Here is a 23940-nt window from a genome sequence, read left to right on the forward strand (position 1 = left end):
GATGCCACTAGATCTCCAAAAGCACCTTGAAGAGAAAAATGTTCAGTCCGTCTCATATGACTATATGGCAATATCTCAAAAGAAAGTGCCTCCCCAACACATTTATCTACTCCCCTTGCATCTAATCAATCCCCTAAATAAATGAAAGAGAGCCAAAACTAGATGTCATCACATTTATCTGCAGGCGTGCCTCACAGTGGACACACCTAAACACTGCTACTCTGACAAGACGGTGGAAATACTGATTGGGGGTACTTGGCAGCTGAGATGTATTTTCTTTCATGTTAGACGCTCACCTCAATATGATTAGGATTTAATATACAGCACAAGCCTTATTGTGTTGTTGTATTCTGTGATATATCAAAGCTGGTTCAGAAGATTTTTTTAAGGTAGTTTTGAATAAAGGCATATTTTGCAAGAGACATGTTGGGGAAAATCTGATTTACAGGCAGCGTGATTCTCAGTTTCAGCCTGGCACCACCATGCAGACGATGGGCCCGTTTCGTTTGGATTCACCCCAGCGATCGCTCCTGATCGTTGATGTGAAGCCAAGTGAATCAGAGCAACATTCAGACTTCTCGAGCTAACCAAAATTCTGTTTCGAGATCTTTTTCTGAAACCAGGGAAAATGGAGGTGTCCTCTCGAAGCGTCCTGCCTTTGTTCATGAGGAAGTGGAGAGTTGAGCCATGGAGCTGATGGAGTCAAGGAAAGAATGTGAGAGGAGAGAGGTGCTACTGTGTCTAAAATATCAATGAGGGAGATGCTGCCAAGTTTTGGAGCACACAAGAGGGAATAGGTCTTCTGTTAACATAGAGAAGACCAGGCAGTTCTGCACAGCTACATATGGTAACTGTTCATGTCTTCTATCTTATTACTATTATTACTATTTTGCTAATAATAATTTTAATCATTGTCTGCTGTTCATTCCCTGTAATATTTCTACACCACAGTAGGTTATTAGGGAGACTGTTCCTTTAAAGTTTAAGCAACTTCAGCATCTGTCATTCAGTCATACTGTGCAGCTTAACAATACACTGGAACTGTGTGTTTGCCCAGGTGAGTCCTCTAATGTGGAACTCCACAGAAAACATGCCAAACAAATTCATCAGTATAACAATACATGTTCCTTGTGTTTCCACACTCATTTGATTTCAAAGATATTTATCTTAACAGGATAATAATTTGTGAAACTCTCTGACATTTGTGGCTAGCTAGCATGATAATAAATCCATGGCTTGGAACATTTTTTAGTTAATTAGAGTCAATCAATCCAAACTTTGCTCACTTACCGGTGTGAAACCGGAGTATAATGAGCAGAAATCAGCATGGTGATTGGAAAACACAAATTACAGCTGTTAAAGAGAAACTCATCCACTTTTCTTCTGTTGATGCCAATGCCTGCTGCGAGGATTTAAAATTAGCATGGCATTCCTTTAATGGATGTTGGGGGAATGTGCTCCCCTATAATTAAAAAACCTGTTAATATCCTTGCAGGCTAAAATAAGAGGGGTTAGTATGATTACATGACAACTCTTTAAAAGGACATATTGGTCAGTTGATTATTAAACCAAAAAATGTCTGTATTTATTTAATGTTGTTTTATCATGAGACTAATGTTTGTTTCTATTTAAAAATACACACCTAAATCACCTAACATTGCTTACATACAGTATGTGCTATTTTTATGATGTATTAGTAATGTTGTTTCCCTGCTTATCTGTATTATGAGGAAATGAAGTAACACTACATAATGGTGTGTGACCATATGAGTGAGGTCGTCAGCACTGCTGCCTCAGTAAGATCATGTGGCATATTAATGAACTTCCCTCATATATATATATGGGACAGTCTTTGCTGTTAAAGTCTGCATATATCTCTATGGTCAGGACTACATTCATATTATTCTTGACATATTCCATGCACCTTATAGTCATGGTGTAATGATGTGAGTAATAACCTGGTGATGTTAACAGCACCCTACAATAGGACCTTTATCTGATCTAGGCTTCCCAGACGGTGGTATGATATGACCTGGCTGCTGGTGGCTGCGACGTATATGACCTCACTGGATGTAATTTCCTCTCAAGAGCTCTTGGAAAGGGACAGCTTATGTTGTTGAGCTCATGTCGTCGGGGCTGGTAACAGCAGCTTGCCATTGTATTAATTATTGTCAGGGAATCCAAGGGGTGTAGATAATACAGAATGCACTGGTTGGTCCCATTTGTTTCACTTGTCAGTGGAGTGAATAATTGGGAGTGCTGACCATATTAGACACAGAGAATTTCTAAAAGATACGACTCAAACAGTTGCAACACAAAAGTATGGCTTGGAAATTAAAAAGCTTAATGTCTGAGAATTTCAAATCAGTATGGAATAATTTGCTGGCTTCCCATTGCCAAAGGAATTTACTGAAGTTTAACTCTGACAACATTAATTCTGATTCACAGTGAAACATTCAGTTTAGAATATTGTGCTAAATTACAGAAACTATATTTAGAGATTATAAATAGGGCTTCAACACTATATTTCTTTTGCTTAATTTAATACTTGAAACCACACTATATTTGCTCTTCAGATATGTGTCACATATTTTGAACCCCAACTTGATTCTTTTAAGACTTGGGAACATTGATACAGTTTTAGTAGAAGGGGTTTGCTAATACAATGGGGCTCATCTTGCAATTCTCCCAAGGAATAACTATCAGTCCTGCTACAGCAGCTTCAGCGTCCCTAGGTGACCGCGCCACTGAGCCCGTGCTCGCTCCATCGCACCCCACTCCACGCCTGCTGCCACCCTGAAGGTAGATGCATCACGCTGGGGAGACTGCGCAACAGCAACCCCCCCACATACCCTTCTCTCCCTCCAGCCCCCCCCCCCACTCCAAAACCTCCTCCACGGCACAGTGGCCTCCTGCGGCCCCTACACATCTCCGGGTCTCCACTGAAGCCACGGTCCCAACAGCCCAGACTCTCCCTCAGGTGAGTCTCCATACCACCTCCATGTCTCCTCCCACCTGAACTGCACAACTGGTATCCTTTTGTCATTTGAGAATGCCACACACACACACATATACTGTACACACACACACACGCTCCTGTGCTCACTCTGGAGGGGACACCGCCTGTTCCTTTCTGCTCACCTCCCGGCTGCTGGCTGACTCTCTGAGCCGTGTCTGTGGTGGCTACGCCATGTGTGGGGATCTAGGGGTTTAAAACAGCAGGCCTCCCATACTCCCTGAATGGCAAATATAAATGCCTCCGATTTATTACACTGTGGACGTTTTATGAATCATCTCTGACTAAGTTTGATCTGAGATGACAAGCATGCGCTAATCAGTCCCAGTATCAAAATATAAGTCAAATATATATCAAGTTAACAGATGACTGCATCTGTTCAAATTTCCTAATTCATCAAGTTAAACCAAAGCTGCACTTCACCTGACCCTTTCACTTTATCCTCACCTGTATATATATTAAACCTGTGCTGCAAGTTAACTCATTTGTTCCTCTCATGTCCAAACTACTCTTGGGAGATGATAAACTGGTGCAACCATTGCCACAGACAGTTAAAAGTAACAGTTTACTGTGACTCTGACTCAGGAAATCCCAATCAAAACCCCATAAAATACTGTATAGTAACTGAGTCCATGTCCACAGCAGTCACATCACACAACTGTATCATTTCACACATAACTGTGAAGCCTTCTAATATCAGATAAAATACAGCGAAATAGATGGATCAAAGCAGTCTTACTTGTGTTAAGACATACAGTTAACTGGAATTGAAGAGGGGTCTGTAATTTAAATGTAATGGCTGTAAGCTTTATTATTTAGTATTTACAATAACCTGCAGTTTTCATTCATTTAGTCTCACTAAATCTTATTTAAGATGCTCCCTGCAGTATTTTCCCCTTTCTCCCTGTGATATTTTTAGCAGAAAAAGGCTTTAAACTACAACAGTTTTACTAAAGCACAAATTACAACTTTGACTTTATAGGTTGCTATACCACACCACACTTAGTTAACAAAATATTTTACAAACAAGATGATATCACCCTCTCCATGATATTAATATGATATGTTCTCTGATCTGTAAACAGCTGGTTATCTTGCTTTTCCACGATAAGAGAAAGTGCTGAGGATTTACGCTTGGTGAGCACATTTGGGCTGAATCTTTCACACGTCACAAATTGCAGATGGGAAGCAGTGATCTTGAACAGCCGATCACATTTCCGTGACCATCTGACACCTTCCATTTAGGAAAATAATACTTTCTATCTTAGCATACCCCTCTGCAGCAGCCAGCAAAAGGAATTATGCCTGGTAGACTTTGCTATTCACAACTTTGGAGCTTCTCCTTTTGTTTTGTTTCATTGCACTGATTAGATTAAATGTTCACTCTTTAATCAGTTATTCCAGGCCACAATAATGTCTGCTGTTTCTGTTGTTTAGCTTTATTTTTATGTGTTATATGCACAAAATTGTAGTGTTGTAAATGATGAGAAAATGTGCTATAATGAAGGCATTACACGTAAAGTTGTGTAATAACTGAGGTTAATATAAGGCGCTTATTATACCACTGCACTGTATGAATTAGATGGTAAATGACTGGGATCTTTGTGTACCTTTGTTTAGCAGTTATCTCCTTTAAAAACTCATATTATGAGTGAACTGCTGTATTTAAATCTCATGTAACTGCTTCCCTCTCATGTTCCCAGAATGTTAAGGACAAAAAGGATGTAAAGACTTTTTACCCATAGAGGTAGATATGGTATCTGAGTAATATGACAGATAAATATGAGTCGGGTTAACTGGTACAGAGAGTTGTAAATCACTGTAGTGTGATTCTTTGTCTCAAAGGGTTTAATTAGTCTAGAAATTCTTCTCTTATCTGATGACCCCCCCTCCCTCTGCACACTGCAACAACTTACAACCATAAACGCCCTGCAATCTGAAGACCAGTGGCCTCAGGAGACTGAGTTGCTACAAAGAGCTGAAAGAGTTGGAAATGGTCATTTTATTGCGTTAGAATAGCTCGCTCGAGACTTGGGTAATGTAGTGCTAACTGAGAGCTAGTAACGATAACAGTGTGTGTGACTCCGAAGTGAAATACGGAGGGAACTACTGTAATGCTCTGCAGTGACAAGCGCTTTGAAAATGAGGCAACACAACAATAATAGTAAACAACAATACAAACTGCTTTCTTAGTGGTTTCAAACCACTAATTGATACCACAGTATTATAGCTTTCCTTTAGTGATGATAATTATTTGAGATGCAGTGCACAGTCTAATCAGTCATCTCACACAGTTCACATAGAATGAATTTGTTCAGTATAACTACAAGTGGAGGATATGCAGGCTTGTCAAACACTCAAACATCAAACAATGTTCTGGTTCCATCTATTATAAATACTACCTATATGTGGCCTGTTATTGCTTCAACGGTAGCATGGTGTTGCTCTATTTCATAGTACATGAACAAACCCATTTATCCTTATCTGTCATTTCATAACTTGTGAGGTATCTGTCACTTCTGGTCCCACGGGAGTCCTGCATGTAAGTTTTTTTTTTACTCTAATTGAGCTCTTTATTTAATTGACAGTTTATTCTGCCCTAATAAGTCACATCTAACAGTGTTTTATTGGATTTGCAAGTTGTGTCATTTTGCTCGTTTTCAACCTGTGACCATCCGGTGTCAGCCTACGAATGATCAGGATTACATTACCTGATTATTCATGTACTGGGTCATAGGAGGGATGCAGTCTCAATTTAGATAATGAGGGTAGATATCTTTGTATACAAGTTTTAAATGTTAGTGTAAGACCTCTGAAAGGACCTGGACATAACTGAGGGGAGTGGATGAAGTAATGATATGTTAGTAACTACTTATAACACAGGACTGAGGGGCTCACAGTTTTTAGGTTATTGGTCGAGTAGACATTAGGACTCATTTTATTTACCATGTCTTATGAACTTGGGTGGGGGGAGGTTTGGAGGAGAAAGTGTGTACTTATGTGGAATCTAGACATACAACCATGAATTCCACATACAACACACTACTGTGCACTGATGGATGCTGTATTAGGTTTCAACCCTTTGTGTTTACAGGCCTGCAGCTAGGCCTCAAACAATGAACTGATCAGACAAGATAATAGCACACGAAAACACTGTATGTTGTGTTAGACTTTATTTTCCTGCATGTTGTTGTTGTAACTTTACATCACTTTGAATGTGTGTTGCACAGTGTATTTGGACTGATGCTCTTCTCACATGGTAAATGAAAAAGAGGGTTTATGTGCTTTAATTCAGCATCATAGACACAGTAAGGACATTGTGCTGTATGTGGTATTTTTAATACAGATGCAAAACTTGAGTTTGTGTAGAGCACCTTCTTTTGAAGGACTAGCAGGAGCAGAATGAGATGAGGGGTTATTTTGGCGATGGAGATTAAGGCAGGGGCTTTTTGTCATTTGTGCGAGACAAGCCATTCATCCATCCAGTTCACAGCCAAAAAAAGGCTGGTCCCAGAAATTAGCAGTTTCAGCTCAGCAGCAAAGTCGTCGGGCTGTGAAGGCAGAGAGAAATTGACTAATTAGCAATGCGCACTAAAACTTGACGGTTCTCTCTATAACAGCGAGGGAAAGACTCGGTTTTTCTCCCCCTTTCTCTTTTCTTTCTTCCATAGATGTTTGAAATCGCAGTCATTTACGCTCGACAGTTTTTACAATAGCCTTGAGCCATAATTTTGCGAGTCTCTCCAGCATCCATACCCCTGCATGGTCTCTCTCCACCGGCCATGCACGACCGTTTCTCTCCCCAACCGTGGATTTCCTATTACTCTCGTTACGACTCACTGAGCCCCAGGCCCAAGGATAATGATGTGTTGTTTCTTGGTAGCATAATTTGTCACACGTATATTTCTTCTTCTTCTTCTCTTGCAGAAAGCACAGCTCCCTCTCACACACTCACACACTTCTTGTTAATTCAGAAGAACAAATGATCAACGTCAACAAATAACCTGAAATAGTGACTTTATGAGTTGGAATCAATGGTTATTTTGAGACTCCACCGACCATAGACTTTAAAGGAAAAGGACATTTCTTAAAAGGAGAACAAAGGAAAATTCAAGTGAGATTATTGGGAACCTGAAGCTTACTTTCTTTTTTTTTTGTCAAGAGCTGAAGTCAGGTAAGTTTGGCTCCTTCTCAGGCAAAGCTGCTCACATCATTTAGTTGTGACAGGCGCTTTTAGTGAATCTGGCGACAACGTTACCGCACGCTTGTGTCAAGTTTGCACACATTACGCACATAGAAATAGCTTTTTTTGCACTGCCTAAGAAACAGCAGAGATGCGTATTGCGTTTAACTTTACCGAAAAGCTGCATTTCAGCGAATATTTCTCGGTACTCACGTCCGCGTAACTCAGGTAGACTAAAAAGCGAAACGCACCCATACCGCTGCTGACGGGCTCGGAGACAAACTAATTGCTTTTGTATGACTCCGTAAATCTGTGCGATGTGTAATGTCCTCGTTGTGGGGGTGTGCAGCAGGATAGGAGAAGGGATAAGTGTTGGCTGAATTGCTGCATGTTCTCCGTCCACCGTGGCGGTTGTCTCTCTTTTTTTTGCCCCCCTGATCCGACAACTTCAGCCGCGTTACCGAGAGAGAGGAGGGAGAAAGCACCGCAGCATCTCCCGTATCCTCGGTTTTTTTTTTGTGTGTGTGTGTTTGTTGACAGCGCCCTTCAAACCACACCAGCCTCCATTTAAACCATCTTGTTCTTGAGTTAAGAATGACTAAGAGTGGCACGCCGTGGGAACTACTGCGTTTTTGTTTGTTGCTTTACGACCAGAGCTCAAAGTTGAAAGCGACTGAAGCCGTATTGGATGTAGATTCTCGCCGGCTGGCATGGCATCACGGTTATTCCCCGCTGGATGGACGGGCGATCTGCTCAATAACTTATTCCAGAAACCGTTTTCTGTTCTAATAGTTGACTGGTAGCGTCTATAAGGTTGCGTGTATTGTGCAAATAAATGACCTGAGGTAAATGGCTTGCATGGTTTATTTGTTGCCTAGGTGGCGTTCACAGTCAGGAAGTCATGTCCAGATCGGGTGATAGAACATCCACCTTTGACCCAACACACAGTGACACCCTGCTGCATGGGCTCAATCTCTTGTGGAGAAAACAGCTTTTCTGTGATGTGACTCTCACTGCCCAGGGACAGCAGTTCCACTGCCACAAAGCTGTGCTGGCATCCTGCTCCCAGTATTTCAGATCCCTCTTCTCCTCCCATAATGTAATCAACAATGAGGGGAGCAAAGGGGACCAGGGCAGCAGTGGGACCCCCTCATCCTCTCCCGATGACAAGCTGGTGACCCCCAGTGCCAGGCCCATCAATAACCTGGTACTCCAGGGCTGCTCCTCCATTGGACTACGATTAGTGCTGGAGTACCTCTACACTGCCAACGTGACTCTTTCCCTGGACACCGTGGAAGAGGTGCTGTCAGTCAGCAAGATCCTCAACATCCCCCAGATTACTAAGCTCAGCGTCCAGTTCCTCAACGACCAGATCTCTGTGCAGAACTACAAGCAGATCTGCAAGATTGCTGCTCTCCATGGACTGGACGAGACCAAGAAGCTGGCCAACAAGTACCTGGTGGAGGATGTGCTCTTGCTAAACTTTGAGGAGATGTGTGCCATGCTAGATGCTCTGCCACCCCCGGTGGAGTCAGAGCTGGCTCTCTTCCAGATGTCAGTCCTCTGGCTGGAGCATGACCGGGAGACTCGCATGCACTATGCGCCAGACCTTATGAAGAGGCTGCGCTTCGCCCTCATACCTGCCCCGGAGCTGGTGGAGAGGGTGCAGTCTGTTGACTTCATGAGGAGTGACCCTGTGTGCCAGAAACTACTCCTGGATGCCATGAACTACCACCTGATGCCCTTCAGGCAGCACTGCAGGCAGACCATGGCCAGCAGGTGAGAAAGAGGCAAAACAGAAACACACAGACACAAGTTTCCACACACACACACACACACACACACACACAGCAGTTAGCTATTTGAGAGTGGACGGAAGGTGATTAAATGCCTCCCACTTGTTAAATCTGAACAAATTGCCGACTCAAGTGTTGCCTACTCACTCAAGTATTGGTCCCACCGCCTGTGTAGTCGTCTAGACCATGTAGGCGGTCAGTTAGAGGTGTGAGGTTTGAGGCCCAGTTTATGAGGATTGTGGGGGTTTTCCTGTAAAAGACTGCCAGCTGTCAAGGGGGGTTGATCTACTCTATGCTACTCTATGCTACACTGTACCCATAATTACAAGGTTACCTTATGTTGTAGTGAAGGAAAAACAACTCTTTTATTTCCTCACACATCTGTGTAATTGCTCTCTAATCAGTGTAGACAAGATGCAGCAAACTAGATAAAGGTTATGCATTTGATTTGTGGGAACTCTCATGAATACAATTTGAAATGCTATAATTAAATTGTTACCAGAATTACATGATAATTATGTAACAGTTCTGATGTAAGCACAACCCAGTTATTGATATGACAATGACCAAATATATAATACAGTTTTTAGTGTGTATTATATTTGAAAAAAATGCACTCATTTTCATTAAGGGACAACTGGGCAGTGCTCCTTATTCAGGTTAGAGGCACGTGTCTCACTGCCACAAAAATAGGCCAAGCAGCTTGGTTTACTTCCATGTTTGTCCTGATCAGCACTTCAAGGGGCTGGTGAGTAGACAGGCATTGTCAGTGAGTTGATTGATTGACGATGCTGTTGGCAGGTTTTGTTTACAGAGCCGACTGTAGTTAGATGGTCAAGGCTGAAAATTTCTTGAGTAGTGATGGCATCAGTATTCAAATATTTAAAACTCTGTGTATATATGTGAGCAGAGGAAGAATAAACTGTGGCATTATAGAATTGAAACTTGAAAGTGGAATCATTTTACATGTATCTATTCCTACATTATCCCAATAACATATCTATTCCCACATATGGACCTAAATGAGCAAGGAATCAGGAATTCTCATAATTTTCACATGCCACTGTTTCTCTCCTCTCAATTAATCACTATTATCTATGTCCAGGGGCTCATTTGCATATGAATAACCCCAAAACACTTCCGAGTGGGCCAGTAGCAGGGAGATGTACCGAGACAATGGCGATTTACCCAAGCATGAAGAAGTAAAATATGAAAAAGGGAAAAAAGGTGAACATGTCTGAATATAAAGGCCAGCTACTCTTAATCTTTTTACTGCATATTGTGATTAATTGGTAGATTTGTGTTGGAATCCATTAGGAGCCACATAATGGTCATTAATGTGGAGTAAAGTGTGCAGTTTTTAGGTTATATATCATATACAAACAGCAGGAAATATCTCACAACTAGCTCAGTGATGTCACATGAATCACCTCAGCCAATGAAATGGAGACATTGTATAGGCAGGTTTATGTACTCAATTGTGCTTTTAGCCTCCAGCATGACACCCTGCAGGATCGTCCCCGCTTCACAGCTAATTGAAAAGATATCTTTAGAGTACAATAACCGTTCAATAACACATCGAAAGGATGTGTGTGCTGTTGAGCAATTTTTTTGCTAATTATAATAAACGTGGCCACACACTGCCTGATTAGCAGTCTCAACTTCAACTGCTGTACTCGGACAAGGAGCAGTTATTCATTAAACCATGCGTTTATTTTTATTTCATTCACTGATTAATTCATTCACACACATTTGCAAAGTGAAGTATCAAAATTCGCTGAGATAGAACTGTTAGTACTATCAATGTAATTATGCAAAGAAAGGAATTAAAGGTGTCTAGGTGCAGGTTGTGCTGATGGTGCCCCTTGGGATGTTTTATTTCAAGTCTTAATACCTGTTTTGTTCTTTGTTTCCTAACACTTGTCCGCACACCCACACTTTTGACATTACAGAATCCGTTCCAATAAGAGGATGCTGTTATTGGTGGGTGGTTTGCCTCCTGGACCTGATCGTCTCCCCAGCAATTTGGTCCAGTACTATGACGACGAGAAAAAGACATGGAAGATCCTCACAAGTGAGTAGCAAAGGCTTTGCTGCTTTTTTTTTTTTTAACCTGGGGCGTCTTGTGTTAGTGGCTTTTATGATGAGAAATAGTTGTTCCTATGGATGACTTTAACACAGGTTAATTTCCACGGAAAATGAGGGGAAGGAGTTCCCTAAATCCTTCAGGTAATAATGTATCACTATCACTTTTAATATAAGTTTTTAATCAGAGCGTGACTTCACAGCACTGTGGAGCTTCATGCCCGGTTTCCCTTGTTTTTGCTGAAATATGCTGGCAGGATGCATGATGAGATTTACTTGAATCTAATGATCTATTGTGGCAGAGACAGAACAATAATGAATGACATGTTTCCTTCATAACATTTAAATGTAGCTTGATTAGTTGCTTACATTGATCAATGCACAAGATTGAATTACCCCATACATACTAATGCACAGCATGGAATTAGCCTGTTGACCTGGTGCTGCTATTGATAATGGGTTTATGTAAGGTAAAGCAAATGCCAAGGGATAAGGTCAGGGAGACGGCAGCTGTAATGTTTATACAAACAGTCAAAATACATAATGATTTTAATTGACTAAACAAAAATAATATGGTAATAAAAGAAAATAAAGACATATCCCATAACCTGTAGGGATTTATACCAGGATACAGCTCATGGTATTGATGTCATAATATCATATTGAAAGCAAGTCATCATAATTCCACAAAAAACTATTGTATTGAAAAAAATGTAGTGTCTGTAGCCTTTGTGAATTTACAGCCACATCCCCACAGCACTCACCTCTGTACAGTGTACCATGCTCTTTTTTTCTCTCTCTGTCTTCCCTGACCTTTTAAGGCTCACCACTATATTGTTGCCATATTGCAAAGGTCAAGCAAGAGCTTAATGGGAAACCATATTTGTCCTTTGCATCATCATTGCCGGACATATCGAGTTTTTGTCCTTTTGTTTTGGTTGGGGCCATACCTCAGCAGCGTCTCTCCATTCGTACACATTAGCCATAGCTCTGTTTTCTGTCAGCTCGGCACTGTGCAGCTTATATTCTCACTTTATGGCATGAGTTTTGAAATTCTAGTGTGACGTTTCTGTTGACATGTCTTGACTTGGTTTCCTCTTGCGCTCGAATCGTCTGTCGTTTTAGCTCCTGTTTTTCTAAATCTTTAAGGGTGCATTTTACTAAAAGAGACGCATGCATACACAACAGCCTTTAGCCTGCTGGTGTTTACATTGTCATTTTCTCATTAAACTCATACTCCTGGGTATAAACTGCAGCAAGCAAAAGGTCAATAGGGATTTCCATCACTCAAAACTAAAAAGTTAACACTCAAATGGTCCGTGGCCAAGTGGAAGGACAAAACTGCAAAATCATCCCCTTAACACATCAGTGACCATCTGATGTAGCCTCCACACAATGGATGTGGAATAGAAGATTATTAACATTCAATCATAACTTTTCAATGAGGCGAAACCTGAGAGGGACAGCCTTTGATTAAGACATTCATCAACACAATTTGGGAAGAATCTGATCCCTCTGGTTGTGTCAGATATATCTGCTGCTCGGTGATTCTAGTGTAAAGTTTGCCATCTAGTGTACCCACAGCAGCGTGGACGAACACAAGACAAAGGCAGGCACAGGACTCAGCCACAATGCTGGGGCTATTCTCTCCTCCTCTTTCTTCTTCTTCTTTAAACAAACCTGATATTAAAATCTCACACTTGGAAGAAAAAAACGGATCTCGTCCACGCAGCGTGGCCTAGAACAAAGGAATTTCAGCTCAGTGGGATGCAATTGTAATGGTGTTAAAGGCACGTCAGAGCTGGAGCAGCAGTGGTGCATTAGCTGTGGAGTCATTCAACCGACCCCGGCTGTGCCTCTATGCAGAGGTTTCTGACTCCCTCTAGTGAGCCCTAGAGCTCACTGTAGACTGGAGTGATGGCGTCCATCTCGTGGAGGACGTGCTCATCCTGCCCTCCTATGGCAGTTCACCCCTGGGGTTAGTGGAAGATTTAGGGGAGAGGGGACAATATGCAGACTGATTTCACACACTCTCTCAGGTGATAATTCACAGCAAAGACTTCCAGAAAGGAAAAATATGTTGTTGTTTTTTTTGTGCTGGACAAAACTAGTACAGTGGTTTCCAGTTATTATAGCCTGGTTCTTATCCCACTGTTCACCTGAATGTCTGGCACCTGTAGAGGCAGGGCAAATGTCCCAAATCCTCCCACAGCACTCCTCATACTGTAGCCTGCGACATACTGTAAAGCAATAATCTTCTTTTCACATGGGTACGAGATGATTTTTAGTATGAGTACAAGTCACTAGACATCAAATAAAAAGCCGCCCATCCATGTCCTATATACTGCTGACTGAATGATAATGTAAATAGCATGTAAGGGAATTTGGCTGTCATATGGCACTCGTCTTTGAGGTGCACTGGAGGCAAGCAACCTAATCCCCTCGTTCGAGATAAAGCTGTGTTTAGTGTATGTAGTATTAGTTCCTATCTGAGACTCCCCTCCCATAGAGAGGACCGGCACATGTCAGGCAGCCAGAGTGAGATTGCAGGGAGAGGCCAATTGGAAAGAAATGAGATTCAAGGCTGTCTAATTTTGCAGCAACTGTGATCCATCAGGCGGTGGGGAGGTGACAGTGGAAATGACTGATGGAGACAGACAGGTGGGCTTTAACATTTCACTGATTTGTGCTCAAAAAGCACCGGGCCTGAGATTTATTGAGTGAACACGATCATGTTCATTATGACTGTCACCTAAGACCATTTCTCTACATCTCAATGGGGTCACTTCAGCAAAAGAAGATGGAGGAGAGGAGGGGGAGCACAAAAACATACACAAGGGAAAATCCTTCATGAGGGGGGTCCTGCTGCAGCTGTGGGCTCTAAAGCTGTTTATGTTTATTCCAACCTGTGCTAAGATAATAAGCAGCAAGATAGATTATAGAGTAGATTATATTTATTGAATATACTCGATTACTGTGGCACCTTTGTATTTTTACGCAACTGTATGACAATCACATAAACCTGTATATTTCCTCAGACAGGTATATTCACATATTCAACACTCAACTCCTTCACATTTATTCCTTTAGATTTTACACTCTTTACTCTTTATACTTTATTTATTGCATTCTTTTTTTTAAATATATGTAAATAGTCTGTGTACTTGTCTAGACTGTTACATGCTGTACATATGTGCACACATCAAGACAAATTCCTCTTATGTGTGACGTACTTGGTGAAATAAAGAGAAGAAGTAGAAACTTATTTACCTTATCAGATATATATATGTGTGTGTATATATATATATATATATATATATAGGTAGATAGATAGATAGATCGATCTTGTCATAACAAACAGCAGACTGTTTACTGTGCCTCACACTTTCATTTGTTCCAGTTTAAGAGTCAACAGGCTCGATTCCCCACAAGAAATCACCTCCTGTAGATGGATGAATGGAAGGTTACAAAACAAAAGCAATGAGGAGGGAAAATAAATCCTATAACATTGACTCACACTGAGGATTGTGAAATAGATGTTTGGCTGTGTCATTACCACAAGCACTCTGGCCTGTTGATAAGTGTGCATTGTAAATCAAATCAGTCTTGACATTAATACACACTATGAGCACCCCCTGTCAAACTAACAGGACACTTGGCATCATGAGACATTGCTTATTAAAGAGTTGAGATAACATTTTGTAGAGATTCTAGAAATAGGAACCTCATTTAATTCTGACTAACAGATATTGTCCGGACCAGCAGACATACATCAGGGATCAGCCGCTATGTTCAACCATGGGCGAGTTCAGTGTAATTTTACAGGCACCGTGGAGATGCAGGCCTACTGTACATGTTTGTTTGAGTATTATTTGAACTCATTTAAGAATAATATCAATTTAATAAAATACTTTTATGGCAGATGTAACTTTTCGTATTACTTGTCAGTTATAGATGTCAGTTTATTAGGCACACCCAGCAACAACAACTAATGCAGTCTAATACAACAGTCCTGAAATAAACCCTCCCTTCATGAAGGTTATAATGTTCAGTTTTTATTGACATTTTTTTAGAGTGGTGTTCACTTGACTCGCTCACTCGTATGGTAATTCCAGAGGTTGTAGTTTGTGGTGCTGTTGAACTTTACTGCATTACACAGAGAGGTGTTTCCGTCATTAGCCTACCTTCATTGATTCAAAAGGGGTGGACAAAATAATAGAAACATTTGTCCATATGACACAAAACAAAATGAGCAAATCAGTACCTCTTTCAATAAAAACTGAACATTATCACCTTCATGAAGGGAGGATTTATTGCACAACTGTTGTGTTAAACTGCATTACTTTTAGCTCGGTGTATCTGACAAGCTGCCAGCAGAGTGCTTTTGCATTTGTGAGCCACAAATCTGATCAAACAGACTAAAGTCGTGGAGTTAATACTGTCTGAATTCATGGCTTACTTTTAAAAATTTATTTGTTTTCATATGGCGACATTGATGAATATTGGATATGTATTTATATACTATTATCTACAGTAGATTTATGAAAAATCATATAAAAAGTCTGATCCAAACTAAAAGGTCAACTTTATTCCAATTCCTGTTGGAGGACCAGATTTTGCCCTTAGGCTGCCGTTTGCCTGCCACTGACCCCATGCACTTTTGATTTTTGTGTCTCATCTAGTAATGCCTTACAACAGTGCCCATCACTGCGTGGTGGAGGTGGAGAACTTCCTGCTGCTGCTGGGCGGAGAGGACCAGTGGAACCCTAATGGTACTGTAACACCACAGACTGCACGCTCTTGCTTTCCAGTGACTTCACACAGCACATTTGCCAGTGTTTACTTAATATAGAGAGCGCTCTGAGCCAGCGTGTGTATAAGTTCAAACCCATCAGAGTTAGTGTAGCACTTTCAGATAGTTTCAAACACTCATCCTAGAGCCAGATCAGCTCTGAGTGGACAAACAACACTCCAGTCAACACTTGTCAATAATTGGCACAGAAAAATAACTGTTGTTAACACTGAAATATTTGTGGTGTGGATGTGTTAAGAGTGCTTTTAGAGAAATTGTGGTAACATATAACCATAGTAAGAAACAAAGACTGTAAATGAGCAAAAAATTTGATGCTGTCCTTTTGTTCTTTTCATAATGATAGAGTAGTACTGGAGCTGTGCACTGCACATAGTGAAATCAGTACTGTTTATTTAGTAGTGAGGGTAAAAATCAACACAAATCATCAGAGAACATTCAAGACTTTTTGAACAAAACCAGATCAGTCCATGGTTGGAAAAACAAGCCTTCAATCAACATGTGTTCACTCTAATTACACTGAAAAGTAGCACATTAACACTATAAATCAGCATGTGTGGGAGGTGATTTTCAGATAATATGTTTATTTTTAAATGAAGACTTGCAGAGTCACAGTTGTGCATTTAATTGATATGTAACAAGGACTTTTTCTGTTAAAAGTGAGCACAGTACCTAAACTGTATTGTACTATAAAGAACCTTCTCACTCAGCTAAGTCATGTGAGTAATCAGTTTCATTGATCTTATATCTTATATTTGTTTTGCAGGAAAGCACAGCACTAATTTTGTCAGCCGCTATGATCCCAGATTCAACAGTTGGATACAGTTGCCCCCTATGCAGGAGAGGTGAGTCTTTTTTGTATCTGAATATGTAATTGTTCATTCATATAATCATTTATTATATTTTTTAATATTGATTGCTGCTTTTGTTTAAATGTGCTCTAAATGTATTGTTCCCCATGGACAGTATACAGTAGGTACATCTGTTTGTGATTAATAAACAAATAAACAAACAGGAAATTCAAAATCAATCTAATTTTTATCAGATTTTTCTATGCATACAGACATACACAATGTTCTCTATGACTCTTAACCTGCAGTATTTAATATTCTGTTGCTTTTTTAAAATAAGTTCTGATACTAAATAAATAAGTGTCTAATGCAAAAGTAAGGACCAATATTGCCCTGGCATGTAACTACTGTAGCCTGAAGCCACACTTCACCTATCAAAATAAGAATATTCTCCTCCTCACACAGAAACTAGAAAAACCTGAGAATACATTTTGTTGCTGGTTTAATGATGTTGTCTGGTTGACACTTCCTCCTCAGGAGAGCCAGTTTCTTCGCCTGCCGCCTGGATAAACACCTGTACGTGATTGGTGGTAGGAACGAAACTGGCTACCTCTCCAGCGTGGAGTCCTACAACCTGGAGACTAATGAGTGGAACTATGTGTCCTCTCTGCCGCAGCCTCTGGCCGCCCATGCAGGAGCAGTACATAATGGCAAGATCTACATATCAGGTCAGGACAGAACCTGTCATTCAGTCACACTTATCATTCTGTCTGCCTCTCAAAAAAGGTACATGATGTGCAATACACAGCCTCTAAAAACAACAGATAAATACATACAACTAAAACATCACCACATCATAAGTAAAGGCACAAGATAACAACAGTTTCAGTGTCTGGTCAAATTATTATTACTATTTATTATTACTTCTATTCAACTACAGAGGGAAATATTGTACTTTTTACACCATTAGATTTATTTAACAGCTGTAGTTACTAATGAATTGACAGATTAAGATTTTACATATGAAGTGTGATCAGTTTATAAAATCAAACGCATTGTTTACATTTAATTACCCAACAGCATATGACTGTAAGTAGTTTAACCAGTCTTCACCACAACCCCTTACAACAAAATGCTGTTTACACAGTAATTTAACTGTATTTATATTTACTTAATATAATATATTCAGCATACAATACTAACAAGAATCATTCTGCTGCATAATGAGCACTTTTACTGAATGAACCTATTGTGATTTTTTTTCTACTTTTGTGCTGATAATTTAGAAAGATTTTGTATGCAAGAATTCTTCTTCCTCCAAAACATATTAGAAAATAATAAACAACATCAAGAGCCATATTTATATAGTCCATGCTTCTGACCAGGCACAGTCAAGTCAATGTAACACTTGGAGATAGTGAGGTCCACATTTCAAACGCTCCTTTCAGAGAATGGGCAGGAAAATCCAGAATTACATTTTTCTTCTGAGAGGGGAGGCGTCTATGCGTCTTTGTCGGTGCTTTATGCTTTATTTTTGTGGTGTGTGTGTGTTTTTAACTGTCTTTACTGGGCAGGTGTTTGTATATTTTTTTTAGTGTAAAGCACATTGAGTTTATTTTGTATGATTTGATTGTACTTATGTGATTGTTACCAAGCAAGATTTCTTAAAAAGCACTGACAGGTTAAAGGTGCTGTGACACGCTGCAATGCAAATGCTTTACGACCAACTCTGTATCCCTTCAATGTAACATCTATACAGTACTTCTACTCTGTGGAATCTATAATATCTTCTGTTTTAGTCACATTTGAATCAGTCGAAGACTTGTCACGCCAACGCAGAAAGTCATAAACCGAAATCCTCCCCTTCCAAAAGCTGACTATCACTGAATCATCGGTGAACTTTATGATGTGACTATTGTACTGTATTATGCACCACAGCGGTGATTACAATATAAAACTAAAAGAAGGGAACAAAGGCACCAACCTTGTGCTTGAATAGAGCTGGTTGGAGAAGGCGCCATTAACTATGACGCACTGCGATGCGTTCGTTCATTAAAAAATAAAAGCTATGTTTAGCCAGAAATACAGATGACAGAAGATCGAGTTTAAAAAAGAACCAGAAAGCTTCTCTGTAAGCATGTGTGTCTGTAAAGAATTAAAAGTATTGAACAAAATCTATAACTACTATTCATATGTTGATTGGTTTATAGGTTAAAGATCTTTTTGTGACATATTTTAATATAAGAACCCTGGTAATTGTTAGGTTCAGTAATAAATCAATACATTTTTTTAATAAGAATCATCACTGATTAGTGTACAGAGGCACTATAGAGAACTATATTACATGAGCAGCTAGTGTGTCTGTCTACAGTTTATATTTCCACATAATATTAAAGACATAGTGTTGTGTTTACATGTTGCAGGAGGAGTACACAATGGAGAGTATGTGTCCTGGCTCTACTGTTATGACCCTATAATGGATGTGTGGGCGAGGAAACAGGATATGAACACAAAGCGTGCCATTCATGCCCTGGCTGGAATGAACGACCGCCTGTACGCTATTGGTGGAAACCATTTGAAAGGTAAGGTGTTTCAGGAAATAAACAGAAAACAGGTTGAGATTGATTCTTTTTTTTCTGTGTGAAAGAGATGCTGACCGTATTATCAATTTTAATGGAAAACACATTGAGTTTACTTGTAATGAAATGTGCTATGTTGATAAAGTTGCCCTCAGGTTTTGGCAATTTTCAGGTACATGAGAAAAACAGGAGCTTGCAGATTTAATGAAACAGGCTTTAGAGGCCCTGAGAGACAAAAGGAAAGACATTTTTTAAGACTATCTAAATCATTTGTTAGTTTTCTCCTGTATTTACCTGGATATAACGTCTATCATGTTGCTCTCACTATCAGGATTTTGATTTAAATGTTGCTAAATACTGGTTCGTGCACAGAAATACATGACATTACCTTTTCACATGACGTCCTGCCCTCTTAGAAACCAGAGAGAAAACAGCACAAACACAGAAACACTGTTCTAACTTAAGAAAAATATATTTTCAGGGCAAATGGACCTATAATGACAGGACACAGTGAATGCATGCCATACAGTAAATTCATTATTTAACACAGTTGTCTTCCTCTTCTCACAGGTTTTTCCCATCTAGACGTGATGTTGGTTGAGTGTTACGACCCGAAAGCTGACCAATGGAACATCCTGCAGACGCCCATCCTGGAGGGTCGCAGCGGCCCCGGCTGTGCTGTTCTGGATGACAGCATCTTCCTCGTGGGGGGCTACAGCTGGAGCATGGTACTGTATTGTTTTACACATCCGATTATATCATTTTATATTAAAGAATAAGGCCTGTCATCTTCCAAATACCAATACTGACAATGTTTACATTCACACCTTGTTTATTGCTTGTTGTTAACAGCATTAAGGTTTCTGATCAGCTGTGTAAAGTTGTGTCTTCATTTCTCTCCATCTCAGCCACTATGTTCTTTATCAGCAAAGAGCATTCAGAAATGTGGACACCGGGTGTTTATATGCCACAGTATTTATTCCAGCATATCCAGGCTTCTCTAAACTGTGATGATGGCTTATCCAGGTTTCTGAAAGCTGGATATGATGCTTACATGTGCAACAGAAGTACTCTATTAAACCAATGAATCTCCCATAGGCCTGTTCCACTGACACCAGGCCAGTGCACAATCTAGAACTAGTGCCATGTATTTCCACCAAAAAAAAGGAAAAAAGTTGGAACCACTGATGTCTGTGGCTCTCTCAGACATGATTTCCCTACAATGGAAATTACCCCAACTTCTGCCACATATTGTTACTCTTCTTCTGAGATTTACTGGGGGTCAAATTGGTGTGTTACCGCCACCACATGGTGTGGAGTGTGGACTCTGCAATGTTCTAAAACATGTTGAAATGCAGGTTGGCTCTCAATAGGAGCTAATTCTGGACTGTCACTGCACCAACACTGTCCTGGTGGAAAGAGATACGAGTGCAACAGCGTGGCTCATTCATGTGTTTTTAATTGTTTTTGGACAACACTGGAACTCTTTGGCACAAAGCAATAAGCTGCAGTATATCTGGCTACATAGGGAACTCTTGTCATTAAGATTAGTTACTGGTTTTTGTTCTTTCATGGAATTTGTTGGCAAAATGTAGAAAATCACCAGACTTTCCCTTTGAATTAGTCCCTGCTGTTTTTGATGACACACATTTGTATAAAAGAGTTTTTCTATCCCGCAGTTAGAAATCCTAAGAGGACTGAAGAGAATGACTTGATTTTCTTTTTTTTTCCTCAGGGGGCCTATAAGTCTTCCACCATCTGCTACAGCCCAGAGAAAGGAACATGGACAGAGTTGGAGGGAGAGGTGGCGGAGCCTTTGGCGGGCCCAGCCTGTTCCACCGTCATACTGCCTGCCTGCCTTCCCTTTAACAAATGACAACTAATCCAACCAGCGGGCGGCGAGGGTGAGAAGCAGCAGAATGACTGGGGGGAGGACCATCAATAAGCAAAACAGTTGTCAACAATTTTGTGACAAACCCTCCAGTCAGATGACGAGGGTGTGTATAAATTATTTTTTTACAGGTTTGACCAGAGCACTTTCGTTATTCCCTACTGAAGGTTTGAAAAAAAAAAAAGAAGAAGAAAATTGTGTAACTCATGTATTTAAACTCATCTGTGTTATGAGAAATGGTCAGTTTCATACTTGATTTTATTTAAACTGATAGTAAGTGTTTTTGGCTTCTCTTCTATAGCACGCATAGTGTTGAACTGAATTATAGCTTTCAATCCATTGTATCTTGTATTCAGTAGAGGCATAACTCCAGCAAAATGCAGTGTTGTTTCACGGACTGACACTGGGAGAAAAGGTGATCAGTCCCAAAATTGTCAAGGGGTTACGTTAAACTAGGGCTGGGTGAGTTACATTAATTGTGATGATCAAAGTGTATGAATATTCTTCATCACTTCATGTTATCACTCGTTTTCTCTGCCTGGATCGTGAACTTACCCTGCTGTTATCACCTGGTCGGATCGTTATGCAGCTCTTTTGTTGTCTTTCTCTGAAAATGAACATATTTATGTGTCCAAGATGGAGGCATGTCCAGACAAACTTTTTCCAACAGCAGTTGTCATTATTTAACATGATATGAGTAAAAATACATTGTAACTGGACTTTCAAGAAAGTATACCAGGGTCCAAGCAAGTGAGGGCAACCAGGTGGGCACTGGAAAAAAAAAAAAACACTATTACACAATGATCTTTATGAGGATGTGTCTGTATCACCCAGCCCTAATTTTTAACAAATTATCTTAATGATTTACACCCAGGCTAAAGTCGTGTTTCTGTATAACTTGTTGAACAGAGAGTTCCTTACAGGTCATCTGCTTAACAGGAAAAAAAAAAACTTGCCAAATGTTTATGGCAGCTATTCTTCGTGCTGCAAACAAAACAATTTAAGGATTTACCTTTGATTCTTAATGTTCATATGACGCACTAATGTTCACGTTAATTATACAATGATGGTACAATCAAATTGTAATTGCTAGCCAGTGTATTTATGGGTGGCATGTTTGGGAGAGGACGTTTGTTTGGTTTGTTCTCCTTTACAAGTTAATGTACAGGCCTGTTTGTGAGGCCTCACACTGTAGCATTACCTTGATGGGATTTTAATCTTTAATGTATGAAAAACAAACAAGCATACATTGGTCCTTAATGCACTAAAAGTGGACTTTTAATTCAGCAAAGAAAGTTCACTAAAATGTAAATTAATTAATGTGATGTGTTTTAAAAAAAAAGTTATCTTCAGTGCAAATGAATCTAAATCCAGTCTAGTCTACGCTATTAGGTTCAAAAAGTTGACTCTAAATATTGATGCAGTACCTGTTGAATTCTGTAAAGATTTGTTGATTTCATTCTTGTACATAATCGCTTGCAGTGAAACATTTTTGTGCACTCAACCTTGGATTTATTCTCAAATCCTGTTATGTCCTTTGAATTTTAGAATATAAAAATAAATTGACTCTTGATGATTAAAATAACTTTTTCAGTTTTTGGGGTTTTTTTTCCAGACAGAAAAGTAGCTTCATTAGAATATATTGTGAACACCAGTGAATAAATGTGAGCAGTCTGGTGAATGACTCTGGTTTAAAAACAAACACACGTTTTTGAGATACTTCTTCAGCTTTTAATATGAAGATAAAGTTGCTTCCTCCCATTTCATTTCTCTGTTTATATACCATCTCACTGCAGAGTCTCTACCCTTCAACTTTCAACTTGGTCCCTGAACTGACATTCTTGTAGGAGAAACATAAAATATTTACTGTATAAAACTGAAATACAAACCACTGAACAATGGATCTCTGTAAACTACTGTAATACAACTTCACATTTTGGTAGTATGTAGCTCAGACACACAATCAAGTGTTTACAGTACAGAAGGACGCTAAAAATATTATTTACATTTTGGATTCATCAGCAGGAGCATTTTTCCCTGCTCACCTAGTGCTTAGCTCAGTCCTTAAGTAAAAGTAAAGATCCTGCAATGAAAACGTTACTTACATTTAAAAACTAATATTGATTGTTTGATTGTCTGGTTTATAAATATTCGTAAAATCATGAGACATCACAATAACAGAGAGGCTTGAACCATCAATTGTTTGGCATTTGGATGAAAAATAAAAATGATCAAAAGTTACCATGTAATTTTCTGTCAAATGACTAACTCAGCTGTACTTGTATTTACTGTTGGGTAGTTGTTTACTTTATAACAAATAATCATATTTTACTTTATATGATTTGTATCCAAAATGTTTAATTTGTATTTAACTAAAACTGTATGAGCTGTATATATAAATGTAGTGCTGTGTGATGTAGGTGTATATATACACGTCTAAACCCAACCAGTCGAGGCAGATGGCTGCCCACCCTGAGTCCGGTTCTGCTCGAGGTTTCTGCCTCTTAAAAGGAAGTTTTTAATTGCCACAGTCGCCTAGTGCTTGCTCATGGTGGGCTCTGTTGGGCCTCTCTCTAAATTTTATAAGATAAAGAGTACGGTCTAGACCTGCTCTATATGTACAGTGCCTCGAGATAAGTTCTGTTGTGAATTGGCGCTATATAAATAAAATTGACTTGACGTGACTTGACATATACACAGGTATATACAGGTACAGCGACTCGGTGGGTGGAGTGAGCGCTCGTGTCGTTATTTCAAAATATTTGCCCGTTGAGTGTCAACAACGCGGA

At 39.8% G+C, this 23940-nt stretch overlaps 1 protein-coding gene across 2 annotated transcripts; it reads left to right on the forward strand.

Moving 5' to 3' along the window:
* The first annotated feature begins 6727 nt into the window (after positions 1–6727).
* klhl14 (kelch-like family member 14) lies at positions 6728–22736 on the forward strand. 2 transcript variants are annotated; one of them, XM_018676447.1, is made up of 9 exons: positions 6728–7190; positions 8078–8978; positions 10948–11069; positions 15763–15852; positions 16657–16735; positions 17219–17409; positions 19105–19263; positions 19831–19988; positions 20996–22736. In XM_018676447.1, exons 2-9 carry the CDS (start codon positions 8101–8103, stop codon positions 21134–21136), a joined length of 1818 nt encoding a protein of 605 aa, XP_018531963.1. In that variant the 5' UTR covers positions 6728–7190; positions 8078–8100; the 3' UTR covers positions 21137–22736. The 2 variants fall into 2 exon arrangements, with proteins under 2 accessions (XP_018531963.1, XP_018531964.1); XM_018676448.2 differs by lacking the exon at positions 6728–7190 and having other exon boundaries at positions 7197–8978.
* The last annotated feature ends 1204 nt before the right edge of the window (positions 22737–23940 follow it).

Source organism: Lates calcarifer, linkage group LG4 (genome assembly GCF_001640805.2).
Source record: "Lates calcarifer isolate ASB-BC8 linkage group LG4, TLL_Latcal_v3, whole genome shotgun sequence".
Taxonomy (NCBI): domain Eukaryota; kingdom Metazoa; phylum Chordata; class Actinopteri; family Centropomidae; genus Lates; species Lates calcarifer.